The sequence below is a fragment of the Oncorhynchus keta genome, chromosome 36, assembly GCF_023373465.1.
Source record: "Oncorhynchus keta strain PuntledgeMale-10-30-2019 chromosome 36, Oket_V2, whole genome shotgun sequence".
In the NCBI taxonomy this organism is placed as follows: Eukaryota; Metazoa; Chordata; class Actinopteri; order Salmoniformes; family Salmonidae; genus Oncorhynchus; species Oncorhynchus keta.
This window is the reverse complement of record NC_068456.1, coordinates 27,661,466-27,677,816: the sequence shown is the minus strand read 5'-3', so window position 1 is coordinate 27,677,816 and position 16,351 is coordinate 27,661,466. Positions and strand designations below refer to the sequence as shown.

The following is a 16,351-nucleotide window of genomic DNA, read 5'->3' as shown; positions in this document are numbered from 1 at the left end:
AGAATGGCAAAAGAACAGACTGGACAGAAGAACTCTGCCTAGAAGGCCAGCATCCCGGAGTTGCCTCTTCACTGTTGACGTCGAAATGCTGGCAAAACGCATGAAAGTGCTGTTTGAATGAATGCTTACGAGCCTGCTGGTGCCTACTATTGCTCAGTCAGACTGCTCTATCAAATCATAGACTTAATTATAGCATAATAACACACGGAAATACGAGCCTTAGGTTATTAATAGGGTCGAATCCGGAAACGATCATTTCGAAAACAAGATGTTTATTCTTTCAGTGAAATACGGAACCGTTCCGTATTTTACCTGTGTCTGTTTCTGCCTGCGTCTGTTTCTGCCTGCGTCTGTATCTGCCTGTCTATATGTCTGTCTATCTTTATTTGTCTGTGTCTCTGTCTGTATCTGTCTGTCTGTCTGTCTGTCTGTCTGTCTGTCTGTCTGTCTGTCTGTGTGTCTGTGTGTCTGTGTGTCTGTGGATATGTCTGTCTCTGTGTCTGTCTACGTCTGAATCTGCCTGTCTCTGTCTACGTCTGAGTCTGCCTGTCTATGTCTCTGTCTACGTCTGAATCTGCCTGTCTCTGTCTACGTCTGTGTCTGCCTGTCTCTGTCTACGTCTGTGTCTGTCTGTCTGTCTACGTCTGAGTCTGCCTGTCTCTGTCTACGTCTGTGTCTGCCTGCCTATGTCTACTAGTCTCAGTCTGCCTGTCTTTGTCTACGTCTGTGTCTGCCTGTCTCTGTCTACGTCTGTGTCTGTCTGTCTCTGTCTACGTCTGAGTCTGCCTGTCTCTGTCTACGTCTGTGTCTGCCTGTCTTTGTCTCGTCTGCCTGTCTTTGTCTACGTCTGTGTCTGCCTGTCTCTGTCTACGTCTGAATCTGCCTGTCTCTGTCTACGTCTGTGTCTGCCTGTCTCTGTCTGTGTCTGCCTGTCTCTGTCTACGTCTGTGTCTGCCTGCCTATGTCTCAGTCTACGTCTGTGTCTGCCTGTCTCTGTCTACGTCTGTGTCTGTCTGTCTCTGTCTACGTCTGAATCTGCCTGTCTCTGTCTACGTCTGAATCTGCCTGTCTCTGTCTGTCTGTGTCTGCCTGTCTCTGTCTACGTCTGCTGCTGTCTCTGTCTACGTCTGTGTCTGCCTGTCTATGTCTCTGTCAACGTCTGAATCTGCCTGTCTCTGTCTACGTCTGTGTCTGCCTGTCTGTCTACGTCTGTGTCTGCCTGTCTCTGTCTCTGTCTGTGTCTGCCTGTCTATGTCTCTGTCTACGTCTGAATCTGCCTGTCTCTGTCTACGTCTGTGTCTGTCTCTGTGTCTGCCTGTCTATGTCTCTGTCTACGTCTGTGTCTGCCTGTCTCTGTCTACGTCTGAATCTGCCTGTCTCTGTCTATGTCTGAATCTGCCTGTCTCTGTCTATGTCTGTGTCTGCCTGTCTATGTCTCTGTCTAAGTCTGAATCTGCCTCTGTCTAAGTCTGAATCTGCCTCTGTCTAAGTCTGAATCTGCCTGTCTCTGTCTACGTCTGAATCTGCCTGTCTCTGTCTACGTCTGTATCTGCCTGTCTACGTCTGTGTCTGCCTGTCTCTGTCTACGTCTGTGTCTGCCTGTCTCTGTCTACGTCTGTGTCTGCCTGTCTCTGTCTACGTCTGTGTCTGCCTGTCTCTGTCTACGTCTGTGTCTGCCTGTCTCTGTCTACGTCTGTGTCTGCCTGTCTCTGTCTACGTCTGTGTCTGCCTGTCTCTGTCTACGTCTGTGTCTGCCTGTCTCTGTCTACGTCTGTGTCTGCCTGTCTCTGTCTACGTCTGAGTCTGCCTGTCTCTGTCTACGTCTACGTCTGAATCTGCCTGTCTATGTCTCTGTCTACGTCTGTGTCTGCCTGTCTTTGTCTACGTCTGTGTCTGCCTGTCTTTGTCTACGTCTGTGTCTGCCTGTCTCTGTCTACGTCTGAATCTGCCTGTCTCTGTCTACGTCTGAGTCTGCCTGTCTCTGTCTACGTCTGAATCTGCCTGTCTCTGTCTACGTCTGTGTCTGCCTGTCTATGTCTCTGTCTACGTCTGAATCTGCCTGTCTCTGTCTACGTCTGTGTCTGCCTGTCTCTGTCTCTGTCTACGTCTGAATCTGCCTGTCTCTGTCTACGTCTGTGTCTGCCTGTCTCTGTCTACGTCTGAATCTGCCTGTCTCTGTCTACGTCTGAATCTGCCTGTCTATGTCTCTGTCTACGTCTGAATCTGCCTGTCTCTGTCTACGTCTGTGTCTGTCTCTGTGTCTGTCTCTGTGTCTGCCTGTCTATGTCTCTGTCTACGTCTGTGTCTGCCTGTCTCTGTCTGCCGTCTGTGTCTGCCTGTCTCTGTCTACGTCTGTGTCTGCCTGTCTCTGTCTACGTCTGAATCTGCCTGTCTCTGTCTGTGTCTGTGTCTGCCTGTCTATGTCTCTGTCTAAGTCTGAATCTGCCTCTGTCTAAGTCTGAATCTGCCTCTGTCTAAGTCTGAATCTGCCTGTCTCTGTCTACGTCTGAATCTGCCTGTCTCTGTCTACGTCTGTATCTGCCTGTCTACGTCTGTGTCTGCCTGTCTCTGTCTACGTCTGTGTCTGCCTGTCTCTGTCTACGTCTGTGTCTGCCTGTCTCTGTCTACGTCTGTGTCTGCCTGTCTCTGTCTACGTCTGTGTCTGCCTGTCTCTGTCTACGTCTGTGTCTGCCTGTCTCTGTCTACGTCTGTGTCTGCCTGTCTCTGTCTACGTCTGTCTCTGCCTGTCTCTGTCTACGTCTGAGTCTGCCTGTCTCTGTCTACGTCTGTGTCTGCCTGTCTCTGTCTACGTCTGAATCTGCCTGTCTCTGTCTCTGTCTACGTCTGAATCTGCCTGTCTATGTCTCTGTCTACGTCTGAATCTGCCTGTCTCTGTCTACGTCTGAATCTGCCTGTCTCTGTCTATGTCTGCCTGTCTATGTCTACGTCTGAATCTGCCTGTCTCTGTCTACGTCTGAGTCTGCCTGTCTATGTCTCTGTCTACGTCTGAATCTGCCTGTCTCTGTCTACGTCTGAATCTGCCTGTCTCTGTCTACGTCTGTGTCTGCCTGTCTATGTCTCTGTCTACGTCTGAATCTGCCTGTCTCTGTCTACGTCTGTGTCTGCCTGTCTCTGTCTACGTCTGAATCTGCCTGTCTCTGTCTACGTCTGAATCTGCCTGTCTATGTCTCTGTCTACGTCTGAATCTGCCTGTCTATGTCTCTGTCTACGTCTGAATCTGCCTGTCTCTGTCTACGTCTGAATCTGCCTGTCTCTGTCTACGTCTGAATCTGCCTGTCTCTGTCTACGTCTGAGTCTGCCTGTCTCTGTCTACGTCTGAATCTGCCTGTCTCTGTCTACGTCTGTGTCTGCCTGTCTATGTCTCTGTCTACGTCTGAATCTGCCTGTCTCTGTCTACGTCTGTGTCTGCCTGTCTCTGTCTACGTCTGAATCTGCCTGTCTCTGTCTACGTCTACGTCTGAATCTGCCTGTCTCTGTCTACGTCTGTGTCTGCCTGTCTCTGTCTACGTCTACGTCTGAATCTGCCTGTCTCTGTCTACGTCTACGTCTGTGTCTGCCTGTCTCTGTCTACGTCTGAATCTGCCTGTCTGGATATGTCTCTGTCTGTCTATAACCTGTCTGTCTGTCTAGCCCCACTACGCAACCGGCTACCATCTAGCCCCACTACGCAACCGGCTACCATCTAGCCCCACTACGCAACCGGCTACCATCTAGCCCCACTACGCAACCGGCTACCATCTAGCCCCACTACGCAACCGGCTACCATCTAGCCCCACTACGCAACCGGCTACCATCTAGCCCCACTACACAAAAAGTACATTTCTCCTTTTCCAGGCATTGTGACATGCCTAGTTAAATAAAATGCAAGCATTTTGAACAAACTGAGCAATCTCAAACACACCCTGTCTGAAACAAAATTCAAGCCTTTACTCATCCCGTACCAAGAATCCTTTAAGGTTATCATCATCATGTCAGATCATACAGAGGGCAATAAAACACTAAATGTGTTTGGTTTTTGATTTCCCCAAGATCACACAGTAGGCAAAATGCCTCCTCTTCAGGGGCTTTAACTACCCGTGGATCTGAGCACAAACTGAGCTTTTTCTTTTTGTTAGGTTCAGACTTACATATGGTTCAGGGGTGTATTTCTCGTTGAGTGTACGTTCTAAGTTTAAGTTGAAACTCAAAATCAACTGCCCATTTTTCCACAAAGGCTTGTCCTTGATTTGGTTAACACCACCTGGTAATTTGTTCCTGTATATACTGCAAATCACTTTCACAAAACATAGATACTCACAACTCTCTGTGGTCTACAAAATGGTTAAGGTCCCAGTAAAACTTTTTTTTGTGATTCTGTGTTCTGGCAAATGTATCAGTCTATTCCATGTCACCTTTTTGCCAAACCACACATGGTTCCCAACCCATATCTCCACAGATGGCCAGGTTTGGAGTCAGTTTGTGAAGACCAAGAAAGCAGCGGATTGCTCTGTTCTGAACATTGTTACAATTAGTATCTCACTATAGAGGTCCTGTCTGTCTACGAATGGTTTACCTTCAGACAGAAAAACAGAGGAGACTTGCCCTCTCCATTAGCCCCTGGTTAAATTCCCATGTAGAGAGTTTGCGTGTGTTCGCATGTGTGTGCACGAGGCAGACCGGGACAGCTCATAGACTACAGGCTGTGGAGGAGAAGGTGTGTGTCGGTCAGTGCAGGTGTTCATTGTTAGAAGTCTGTAAGAAGCTGACTCTGTGTCCCAAATGGTACTCTATTCCCTATATAGTGCACCATTTTGAACTAGGGCCCATTGCCAAGTAGTGCACTTTATAGGGAATAGAGTGCCATTTGGGATGCAACTTGAGTCTCTGCATGGCAGCAGCTGCCTGCCGAAGTCACACAGACCGGGTCAGGATGTCCGCCCCAACACTGACACGGCCTTCACACGCACAGATGCATGCACACACATAGCCCCATCCCTGACAGGGCCTTCACACACAGATTGACACACACAGATATGCTGAGAAAAAGAGCTATGGGGCTCCAACCTCAGTGGGCTAGACTTTAAAGGGGAATAGGTATGAATGCTCGCTCACATAGGAGCACACACACACACACACACACACACACACACACACACACACAGTCACAGTTAACACACACACACTAACCCTCTCTCCATTCCACCCTTCCTCTCGCTCTCCCCCTCGTCGTACTTCCCCCCATCTCTCTAGAGCACTTTATGAGCGGACTGCAGAGGCAGAGCTGGACCTGAGTTTTCAGAAGGATGACATTCTGTATGTGGATGATACTCTACCAATGGGCAGCTTCGGCAGCTGGATGGTCTGGCAGCTGGATGAGAACGCACAGCGGATCCAGAGAGGACAGATCCCCAGCAAATACATGTAAGACACACACACACACTACTAAGTTATTAGCTGATACCAGTCAGTCTCTCCTTATCATTTGGGTAACTTCTGAGTGTCATGATGAGTCGTGTGTGTGTGTGTGTGTGTGTGTGTGTGTGTGCAGGATGGACCAGGAGTTGTACCGACACAGTATGACAGAGCTGAAGGAAGACAAGGACAGTAAGAGTCTGTCTGCTGCCGCCAGGAGATCCTTCTTCAGGAGGAAGCACAAACACAAACGCAGCAGCTCTAAAGACGGCAAGGAACTGGTGGCCCAGGACGCCATTAGCACAGACTCCATACCATTTCTAGAGGGTGAGGACACACACACCTTTACATGGACAGAGTATGAGGCTTCGTGTGTAACGCCACCCCACTGACTGATTGTGTGTGTGTGTCTCCCCCTCAGACTGTGTGAGCCTGGCGTACCAGCGGGTCCAGAAGGTAGTGTGTGTTTCCTCTAGGCCGGTCGTGATCCTCGGCCCTCTCTCAGACCCCGTCAAGGACATGCTGGTTAAAGAGTCCCCCGGGAAGTTCTGCAGATGTGTCCTGGGTGAGTAAAGTACAACAGTACCACAATATAATAGTGGTTGAGTAGAGTACAACATATATATTACGACAATATAATACTAATAATACTGGTTGAGTAGAGTACAACATATATATTACCACAATATAATACTGGTTGAGTTGAGATCAGCACTGTAATCAGATCCCTTAACTTTTTCCACATTTTGTTACATTACAACCTTACCCAATAATACTTTTTAGAATATGACGCTATAAGCTTTGCACACCTGTATTTGGGATGTTTCCCCCATTCTTCTTTGTAGATCCTCCCAAGCTCTGTCAGGTTGGATGGGGAGCGTTACTGCACAGCTATTTTCAGGTCTCCCCAGAGATGTTCAATCGGGTTGAAGTACGGGCTCTGGCTGGGCCACTCAACGATATTCAGCGACTTGTCCCGAAGCCGCTCCTGCTTTGTCTTGGCTGTGTGCTTCTGGTTGTTGTCCTGTTGGAAGGTGAACCTTTGCCCCAGTCTGAGGTCTTGAGCGCTCTGGAGCATCAAGGATCTCTCTATACTTTTCTCCGTTCATCTTTCCCTCGATCCTGACTACTCTCCAAGTGGGCTGACTCCAAACTCCAAGTGGGCTGCCTCCAAACTCCAAGTGGGCTGCCTCCAAACTCCAAGTGGGCTGTCATGTGCCTTTTTACTGAGGCGTGGCTTCTGTCTGGCCACTCTACCATAAAGGTGTAACTGGTAGAGTGCTGCAGAGATGGTTGTCCTTCTGGAAGGTTCTCCTATTTCCACAGAGGAACTCTGGAGCTCTGCCAGAGTGACCATCTGGTTCTTGGTCACCTCCCTGACCAAGGCTCCTCTCCCTCGGTTGCTCAGTTTGGACAGGAGGCCAGCTCTAGTCTTGGTGGTTCCTAACTTCTTCCATTTAAGAATGACTCTGTTCTTGGAGACATTCAATGCTACAGAAATGTTTTGATGGCTTGACACAATCTTGTCTCTGAGCTCTATGGACAATTCCTTCAACCTCATGGCTTGGTGTTTGCTCTGACATGTACTGTGAAGTGTGGGACTTTGTATAGACAGGTGTGTGCCTTTCCAAATCCTATATAATCAATTGAATTTGCCACAAGTGAAATACAATCAAGTTGTAGAAACATCAAGGATGATCAGTGGAAACAGGATGCACCTGAACTCAATTTCGAGTCTCAATTCAAAGGCTCTGAATACTTGTGTAAATAAGCTTTTTCAGTTTTTTGGAATTTGTAATACATTTGCAAACATTTCTAAACCAGTTGTTGCTTTGTCATTGTGGGGTGTTTTGTGTAGATTAATGAGGCTGTAACGTAACAAAATGTGGAAAAAGTCAAGGTCTGAATACTTTCCGAATTCACTGTAGTGCACTACTTTTGACCGCAGCCTTATGTGCCCTGTGGATTGGGTGTCATTTGGGACACATTGTCCTACATGCACTCCAAAAGAAAAGCATACATAATAATATATTATTAAATTATTGCTTATTGATGATTGCTTCTCATTTTATCGAACAGAATGGGGTTTAGACTTATAGAAATACAATAATTGAGTGTAGCCCTTCTTGTCATTTTCTATTTCTTTGGTTAGACTACTGGGTTGTATTCATTAGGATGAACAGTCTCTGACTTCTGTCTTTGTGTTTTCCTCAGAGGTGATGAAGGCATCCCAGCAGGCTATAGAGCGCGGAGTCAAAGACTGCCTCTTCATCGACTACAAACGCAGGAGTGGCCATTTTGATGTGACCACCGTGGCCTCCATCAAGGAGATCACAGAGAAGGTACAACATCAGGGCTGATCTAGCATCAGTATCACCTTTTAGATAATAGTGAAAAATATTGTATGAACAGGGGGGACCTGATCCAAGATAAATACTTCTATATTGTCAGTTTCTCGTCTCTTTTATCAAATTAAAGTGTTCCCATTAGTTATTTCAGAATAAAGTTAGATGTGGTCAATTAAATGCTTTTTTTAATGTCACCTCAAAAGCAGTCTTTAGGTTTTTCATTTCTCACAATTTACAACATTCTGTCTTAATAGACGTCGAGTCTCTTGCATTTGATCCTTTCTGAAAGCAGCAGCAGCAACATCATGTTGGTCCTTTCTGAAAGCAGCAGCAGCATCATGGTGGTCCTTTCTGAAAGCAGCAGCAGCATCATGTTGCTTGTCATCCCAGTTGTTGTACCTAGAACACGACTGAACTGAGATTTCCTCTTCTCCCCCTCTTAGGACTGTCACTGTCTGCTAGACATCGCCCCCCACGCCATTGAGAGGCTGCACAGCGTTCACATCTACCCTATCGTCATCTTCATCCGCTACAAAAACGCCAAGCAGATCAAGTAAGTAGCCAGCTACACCCATCCTCTTCACAGATTTTCAGTGTTCTCATAATTCTAGATCTTTTAAAATGTTATATTCCATTTTACCAGTTCCCAGGTCTGAGATTAAATAATTCCATGGAGACGCGTCTTTAGTGTGTTTTGTCCATTTGTACTTTGTTTGTGTCCGTGCGTGCGTGCGTGCGTCCGTGCGTGCGTGCGTGCGTCCGTGCGTCCGTCCGTGCGTGCGTGCGTGCGTGCGTCCGTGCATGCGTGCGTGCGACGGTGCCCCGGGTGAGTAACTAATTGAAGAAATGAATGGGATGTGAAGGGATTCAGCAAGAACAGTATAATAAGAGTGGTATAACACTAGCACAGTCAAATCCCCAGGCTCCTTCTTGACTACTACCACACGCACACTGACAAATCCCCTGGCTGTATCCCAATGTTATTTGATCACTTCTTCTCCTCCTTGAACAGTCGGTAATGAAAAGGTTGGATAGATTTCCTCTCTACCATGAGATTCCCCCGGCAGACACATTGCTGTGCTGAATAGCTCTGTCTGACCTGTGTGTGGACATGAGTGTTTGAATGAGGGGTGTGTGTCAGTTTACATGAGGAAGATTTCACGCCAGACAACGTGCCTGGGAAGATGTTAACTTACCGGACATCCGTATGCATTCAGATCCAACCTGGCGCAGCCTTAAAAACAACCGATGACAAAAACACTATTCCTTGTGTTTCGATTTGTAGCACATGCAACATTAATATTTTATTGGTTTTTACTTTCCTAAAACAGTAATTGTCCATCTCATGGTTCAACTGTCAGCGATTTGAGCACTAATTGCATCAGGGCATTTCATGCATAGATCAATAGGCTTAGGCATCCACTGTATTGTGTGTGTGTGTGTGTGTGTGTGTGTGTGTGTGTGTGTGTGTGTGTGCATATACAGTTGAAGTTGGAAGTTTACATACACTTAAGTTGGAGTCATTTAAAACTCATTTTTTCAACCACTCCACAAATGTATTTTTAACAAACTATAGTTTTGGCAAGTCGGTTAGGATATCTACTTCATGCATAACACAAGTAATTTTTCCAGCAATTGTTTATAGACAGATAATTTTACTTATAATTCACTGTATCACAATTCCAGTGGGCCAGAAGTTTACATACACTAACTTGACTGTGCCTTTAAACAGCTTGGAAAATTCCACAAAAATTATGTCATGGCTTTAGTAGCTTCTGATGGGCTAATTGACATCATTTGTGTCAATTGGAGGTGTACCTGTGGATGTATTTCAAGGCCTACCTTCAAACTCAGTGCCTCTTTGCTTGACTTCATGGGAAAATCAAAAGAAATCAGCCAAGACCTCAGGGGAAAAAATGTGTAGACCTCCACAAGTTTGGTTCATCCTTGGGAGCAATTTCCAAACACCTGAAGGTACCACCTTCTGTACAAACAATAGTACGCAAGTGTAAACACCATGGGACCACGCAGCCGTCATACCGCTCAGGAAGGAGACGCGTTCTGTCTTCTAGAGATGAACGTACGTTGGTGCGACTGGTGCAAATCAATCCCAGAACAACAGCAAAGGACCTCATGAAGATGCTGGAGGAAACGGGTGCAAAAATATCTATATCCACAGTAAAATGAGTCCTATATTGACATAACCTGAAAGGGTGCTCAGCAAGGAAGAAGCCACTGCTCCAAAACCACCATTAAAAAAAGCCAGACCACGGTTTGCAACTGAAGAAAATGGCTGAACAGAATTAAACAGAACACTTGCGAACTGGTTTAAACCTTCACAATACTCTTTATCCTCTAACTTGTGTTTTACTTCAATGAAAAAGGCTGCATCTTCACAATCAACAGTAGCCTATTCAGAGTTTAGGCTATGATAGACTCTCCTGGACAATTTGGCCCGCTACAATTTTGTCGGCTTTTCATAAATTTCCGGCTAACGGAAACCCTGGTGTGTGTGTGTTTTGCAGGAGTGTTAACTCGAGTGTTGCCCCCCCACACACACCCTTGTGTAATCCCAAACAGCTGGAGATGCTCTTCCACTTTTTTCCCCCCTCCAAACTATTTATGTAATGTCATTTGGTGTAGCCACATTTTCTGTGTGGTAATATCTGTGTAATATTCTGTGTTAGTAGAGGATTCATTCTTGAATTGCGGTGGCATTTGCATCCATTTTTGCCACCATTTTTAAAACACTTTAAAATGGCGTTGTTTCCTCTACTACATATTTTTATGCATTGTTTAAAGATCTTAGGGCACCAAATTGGTTTGTCCCAGGACTGATGAGTAGAGTTGTAGTGACATGGGAATTTAGATGTATCTATTATTTAGAATTCTACAATGTCAACAAAAGTATTTCATATATTTTACTCAGACAAACCTCTTTTCCCAGAAGTTGGCAGTCTTAGGTCCTAAAAATTGTCACACTCCAGCCACCCTAGTCAAAGACTGTTCTCTATGCTACCACATGGTAAACGGTACCAGAGCGCCACGTCTAGGTCCAAGAGGCTTCTAAATAGCTTCCAACAACAAGCCATAAGACTCCTGAGCAGTTAATCAAATGGCTACCCGGACTATTTGCATAGTCACATTACCTCTACCTACATGTACATATTATTTTAGTAAATAATTTAACTTATTTTTCTTAAAACGGCATTGTTGGTTAAGGGCTTGTAAGTAAGCATTTCACTGTAAAGGGCTACACCTGTTGTGTTCGGCACATGTGACAAATACAATTAGATTTCTACTGTGTGATGACACGAACAAGTGAGGGATTTAGGTCCACTCAAGTTATGGTATTAAGACTAAACAGGATGTGCTCTTAGGCCTACAGCTCAATGGGTGGTTATACAAGGCTGCTATACTAAGCCTAATAATGATATTGATAATTACTTATTATAATGATGGTCATAATAGTAATAATAACAATAGGGAGATCAAAAAAAGAGTTATAGGCAATATTATGATGAATGAATTTTTCTGACAATTTGATAGTGTTAACAACACAATAAATGCAGTTCTAACAAAAAGTATATAGTCTTTATTACATCACTACTCTGGACGGTTCTGACTAAGAATATGTGGACAACTACAAATACCTAGGTGTCTGGTTAGACTGTAAACTCTCCTTCCAGACTCATTTTAAGCATCTCCAATCCAAAATTAAATCAAGAATCGGCATCCTATTTCGCAAAACAAAGCATCCTTCACTCATCCTGCCAAACATACCCTCGTAAAACTGACTATCCTACCGATCCTCAACTTCGGCGATGTCATTTACAAAATAGCCTCCAACACTCTACTCAGCAAATTGGATGCAGTCTATCACAGTGCCATCCGTTTTGTCTCAAGCCCCATATACTACCCACCACTGCGACCTGTACGCTCTCGTTGGCTGGCACTCGCTTCATACTCGTTGCCAAACCCACTGGCTCCAGGTTATCTACAAGTCTCTGCTAGGTAAAGCCCCGCCTTATCTCAGCTCACTAGTCTCCACAGCAACACCCGTAGCATGCGCTCCAGCAGGAATATTTCACTGGTCACCCCCAAAGCCAATTCCTCCTTTGGCTGCCTTTCCTTCCTGTTCTCTGCTGCCAATGACTGGAATGAATTGCAAAAATCACTGAAGCTGGAGACTCCTATCTCCCTCACTAGCATCAGCTGTCAGAGCAGTTTACAAATCATTGCACCTGTACATTTGCCCATCTGTAAATAGCCCATCCAACTACCTCATCCCCATATTGATTTGTTTTTTTTTGCTCCTTTGCACCCCAGTATCTCTACTTGCACATTCATCCTCTGCACATATATCACTCCAGTGTTTAATTGCTAAATTGTAATTATTTCGCCACTACGGCCTATTTATTGCCTTACATCCCTAATCTTACCTCATTTGCACACACTGTATATAGACTTTTCTATTCCGTTATTGACCGGACGTTTGTTTATTCCATGTGTAACTCTTTGTTGTTGTTTGTGTCACACTGCTTTGCTTTATTTGTAAATGAGAACTTGTTCTCAACTGGCCTACCTGGTTAAATAAAGGTTTAAATTATTTTTTTAAACAATTCGGCTATTGATTATGTACCTAATTTAAGTTGGTTTCCCCAATTTTCTTAGACAATTCAAGGCAAGGGCTGTTTTCTCATCTCCTCATTCTGCTGATGCCTCCCGCCACATTGTTCTCAACACCAATATGCTGGTTAACTTTGCTATTATGCACATAGCAACATGGTCTAGGAAAAGCATAAGAGCGTCTGCTAAATGACTAAAATGTAAAATGCGCCAATTCAACAGAGCACTGATGTTTCAGCACCGCGGACAGCAATCGCTTGAATTTATGCCAAGGCGTGTTGAAGCTGTTCTGGCGGCTCATCGTGGCCCAAAAACCTATTAAGACACAATGTTGGTGGTTCCTTTATTTTGGCAGTTTACCTGTATGTGTTAGTAATAAGGATGTGTGTTAATACTCTTTATTGGTTTGTCTGTGTTAGTGATGAGGCTGTGTTAATACTCTATTGATTTGTATGTGTTGGTAGTGAGGCTGTGTTAATACTCTTGGTTTGTCTGTGTTAGCGAGGCTGTGTGTTATTACTCTATATTGGTTTGTCTGTGTTGATAGTGAGGCTGTGTTAATACTCTGCGCTGGTTTTCTCTCCTCAGGGAACAGAAGGATCCAGTGTATCTGCGAGACAAGGTCTCTCAAAAACATTCCAAGGAGCAGTTTGAGGTTGCACAGAAGATAGAGCAGGAGTATAGCACATTCTTTACAGGTTGGTATTCGACTCATGTTGCACTGTCTCTGTTTCTCTTTGGCTGTATATGGGGGTGGGTGGATGAGCGTGTGCATACGTGTATGTGGCTTCGTGTGTCATTTTCTAACTTCGTTAACCCTGCTCTTCCTGTATCTTTCCAGGTATTGTCCAGGGCGGCTCTCTGCCCTACATTTGCACTCAGATCATAACTATAGTTGACCAGGAACAGAGTAAGGTCCTGTGGACTCCCCTTGGCTGCCCCTAGAGGGTGGAGGCCACCACTGCACCCTTGGCTGCCCCTAGAGGGTGGAGGCCACCACTGCACCCTTGGCTGCCCCTAGAGGGTGGAGGCCACCACTGCACCCTTCTCCCCTAGAGGGTGGAGGCCACCACTGCACCCTTCTCCCCTAGAGGGTGGAGGCCACCACTGCACCCTTCTCCCCTAGAGGGTGGAGGCCACCACTGCACCCTTCTCCCCTAGAGGGTGGAGGCCACCACTGCACCCTGTTGCACTGCGCCTCTCCACTCACAACAAACACTACAAAACCTTCCACACTATACCAATAGGTACACTACAGTAAGCTACTACACATGTAAGCTAGATATTTTTGTTATTGTTTTTAGGGTGTTGATTTGTACCTTTTTAACCAGAGCCTTTTCTTCTCTGTGTAATCTGTAGCAGGTTGGTAGAACTGACAGGGTGTTACACTTCATTTGGTCTTCTCTAAGGGTTTTAAGGTGGTGATTCTGTAAAGCTGCATTGTAAGCAGTCTTTTACAGTTAAGACATGAGTGTGTATTGCTGTTAAATGTTCTGCTGGAATGTGTTAGACCCCCCTGACCCAGAATCAGCCCTTAAATCAAACCTGTGTATCAAATGACATCACCCTGTTTTACACACCCCATTCAATGACTGACAACTAATAATGTGGAATAATAATAACTGTGTGTGCGTATGAATCGTGTGTACGAGAGAGAGAGTAATATTATTGATGAATTGTAATGACTTTGTTGGTTGGATTGAAACATGGTCTTTGATATTGGTATGAAGTTGACGCCATAGAAACGTTACCTGTAGAACAGACAAACCTCTCCAAGCGATATGTCTTATCGGTCTTCTGTCAAAAATGTTTTATCCAAAAGGCGATTTTGAAAGGGTCAAATCAAACAATATTTTACAGCTTTCAATCATACCAAACTTCGGTGTGCATCACGTGTGTAACTGTGTCAAATTAAATTGTGTGTCTATAGCAAAGCAAAAGCCATGAAAATCACACATGGCAGTAGCGAATGGTGTCTGGTCTATTCGTTGCGTTTCTATGGTTACTGCACGTGAGTGGACAGTTTACGGGCTTTTCGGAAGTGCCTTCCGTCGGAGACAGGCCCCCATTCCTTACCCTTTCCGATCTGATGGAACAGAATAAGTTGAAGCAATATGGCGATAGGACCTCCCCATTGGAAGGCTAGCTGGAGCCATCACCATGCTGTTCACACCCATCTGTTACCTTCAGATCTGCAAACAACATGAAGTTAACACTAGGGTTGCAAAATTCCCTGTAGTTCCAGAAATCCCAGTTGGAGGATTCCTGGAATCGGGAGGTGAATAAGCAGGAAATCCGTAAACCAAGGATTTTATTGAAAGTTCAGAATTTGTCAACCCAAGTTAACACTAGGTCTGCAAACAAACACTTTAGAGCAGGGCTTCCCAAACTCGGTCCTGGGGTCCACCCAGAGCTTGTTTTGGAATGAGACCGTACAGAGCGTATGACAATGGCAAGGTTGTGAGGGTAGGCCAGACGGTGACCACCTCAGAATACACTCCAGGGCTAGACAGACCACTGTGTCTCCATCACATATCTATCTGTCACATATTTAAAGACAATATAGAGAATATATATATATGTTTGTGTGAATGTACATGCTTCATAGGGGCCTATGGACTGTAACAGTATGCAGATGAATGATTCTATAGTACATGTATTTCAACTAGTTCTCAGGCCTGTGGAAGTTCAGTAGTCATGTCTTAGCAGGTATTTGCATGTTTTACTGTTTTTGTCTTTGGTTGTCACCTTTTTTAAATGTACTCACAAACCAGAATGACACCATGGAGCAAATATATATATATTTTTTTCTTATTCCTTAATAAAACCATTTAAATGTTAGTGATATTTTTTTCCATTGTTATTTAATGTATTTTTGTATTTTTATCTTAAGAGGCATAAACACATTCTCCTGCATCCTAATGTGCCAAAATCCAGTACGTCAGTTTGATCTTTTTTATTTCTGTTTTGCACTTGTTATTCTGTGGACCTTAACAAATGGTTCCTAGGTTTCCCAGTAGACATTATAAATAAATAGGTACTATATCATTTTTACCAACTAATTCACATTTTAAATGTATCACATTAGTTCCATACATTTCATTGATGGCCTTTTTATTCTTTAATCATCTTGATTAGAAAACAGACAGACAGAATGCTCCTCCATATTTGCATTCTTGCTGAAAAAGGGACTTAATGCACAGTTTTTCAAAGGAAAATCAGATCTGAAGTTTGACTATTGGGGCTGTATGATAGGCATATTAAGTACAATTGTAATGTACATTTTTTTGTAGTAGGTAGAGATGGTTTAAAATGAGGGATGCCATGTGAAATGGTTGTATTTCTAAGAAGAATGACAAGCTGCCAGGTACTGTTCTGCGGTTTTATTTTCTTTGAAAAATGTGATATGTATCAAATGTTAAGACATGAACATTAGAATAAAAGTCATTTTCTCTATCGCAATGACATGGTTTTGTGTCAGACTCATTACTGGGGACTTACACTTGGCGAGAATATCAGCGACCTAGCTGCATTCATTTTCAATGGAAGAAGATGCGAGGAGACACAGCGACTTAACGGTTGGCGACCAGCGAGCTAGCTACCAGTGTTCAAGGTTCCAAAGGTTTATGCAAATTTCAGCGACGTGACTGCACAACAGCCAATCGGTAGAGTGCAGCTCTTGCAAGAACGCTTTGACATTGGTTGTTAGCCAAACTGCCATTGTGCTGCATGCCGTTAAGGATACATCCACCTGTGGAGATCTCCACGACTTGATCGCTGATTATCTCTGCAAGTGGGAGTCATCAGTTATTTGTGTCTCGCTATCTCTCCCTGTTCTTGAATGAGTTAGTTGGCAACCTTGTTTCATTCAGTACTAGGAAATATTAAACGTAGACCACTTAATATTGTTCAATCATCCCTTTGGAAATAGAATACAGTAGTTTTGCATATTGTTCATTTTG

The 16,351-nt window shown here is 44.5% G+C and overlaps 1 protein-coding gene across 1 annotated transcript in view; it reads left to right on the top strand.

The window, feature by feature from the left end:
• Positions 1 to 15,856, top strand: part of LOC118369857 (disks large homolog 5-like) — a 92,018-nt gene extending 76,162 nt beyond the window's left edge. The window contains exons 28-34 of the mRNA XM_035754599.2: positions 5,251 to 5,421; positions 5,549 to 5,739; positions 5,834 to 5,977; positions 7,627 to 7,754; positions 8,204 to 8,313; positions 12,978 to 13,087; positions 13,231 to 15,856. Of these exons, the coding sequence (XP_035610492.1) occupies positions 5,251 to 5,421; positions 5,549 to 5,739; positions 5,834 to 5,977; positions 7,627 to 7,754; positions 8,204 to 8,313; positions 12,978 to 13,087; positions 13,231 to 13,334 (958 nt within the window). The 3' untranslated portion in view covers positions 13,335 to 15,856. The remainder of the gene's footprint in view (positions 1 to 5,250; positions 5,422 to 5,548; positions 5,740 to 5,833; positions 5,978 to 7,626; positions 7,755 to 8,203; positions 8,314 to 12,977; positions 13,088 to 13,230) is intronic.
• Positions 15,857 to 16,351: the final 495 nt, after the last annotated feature.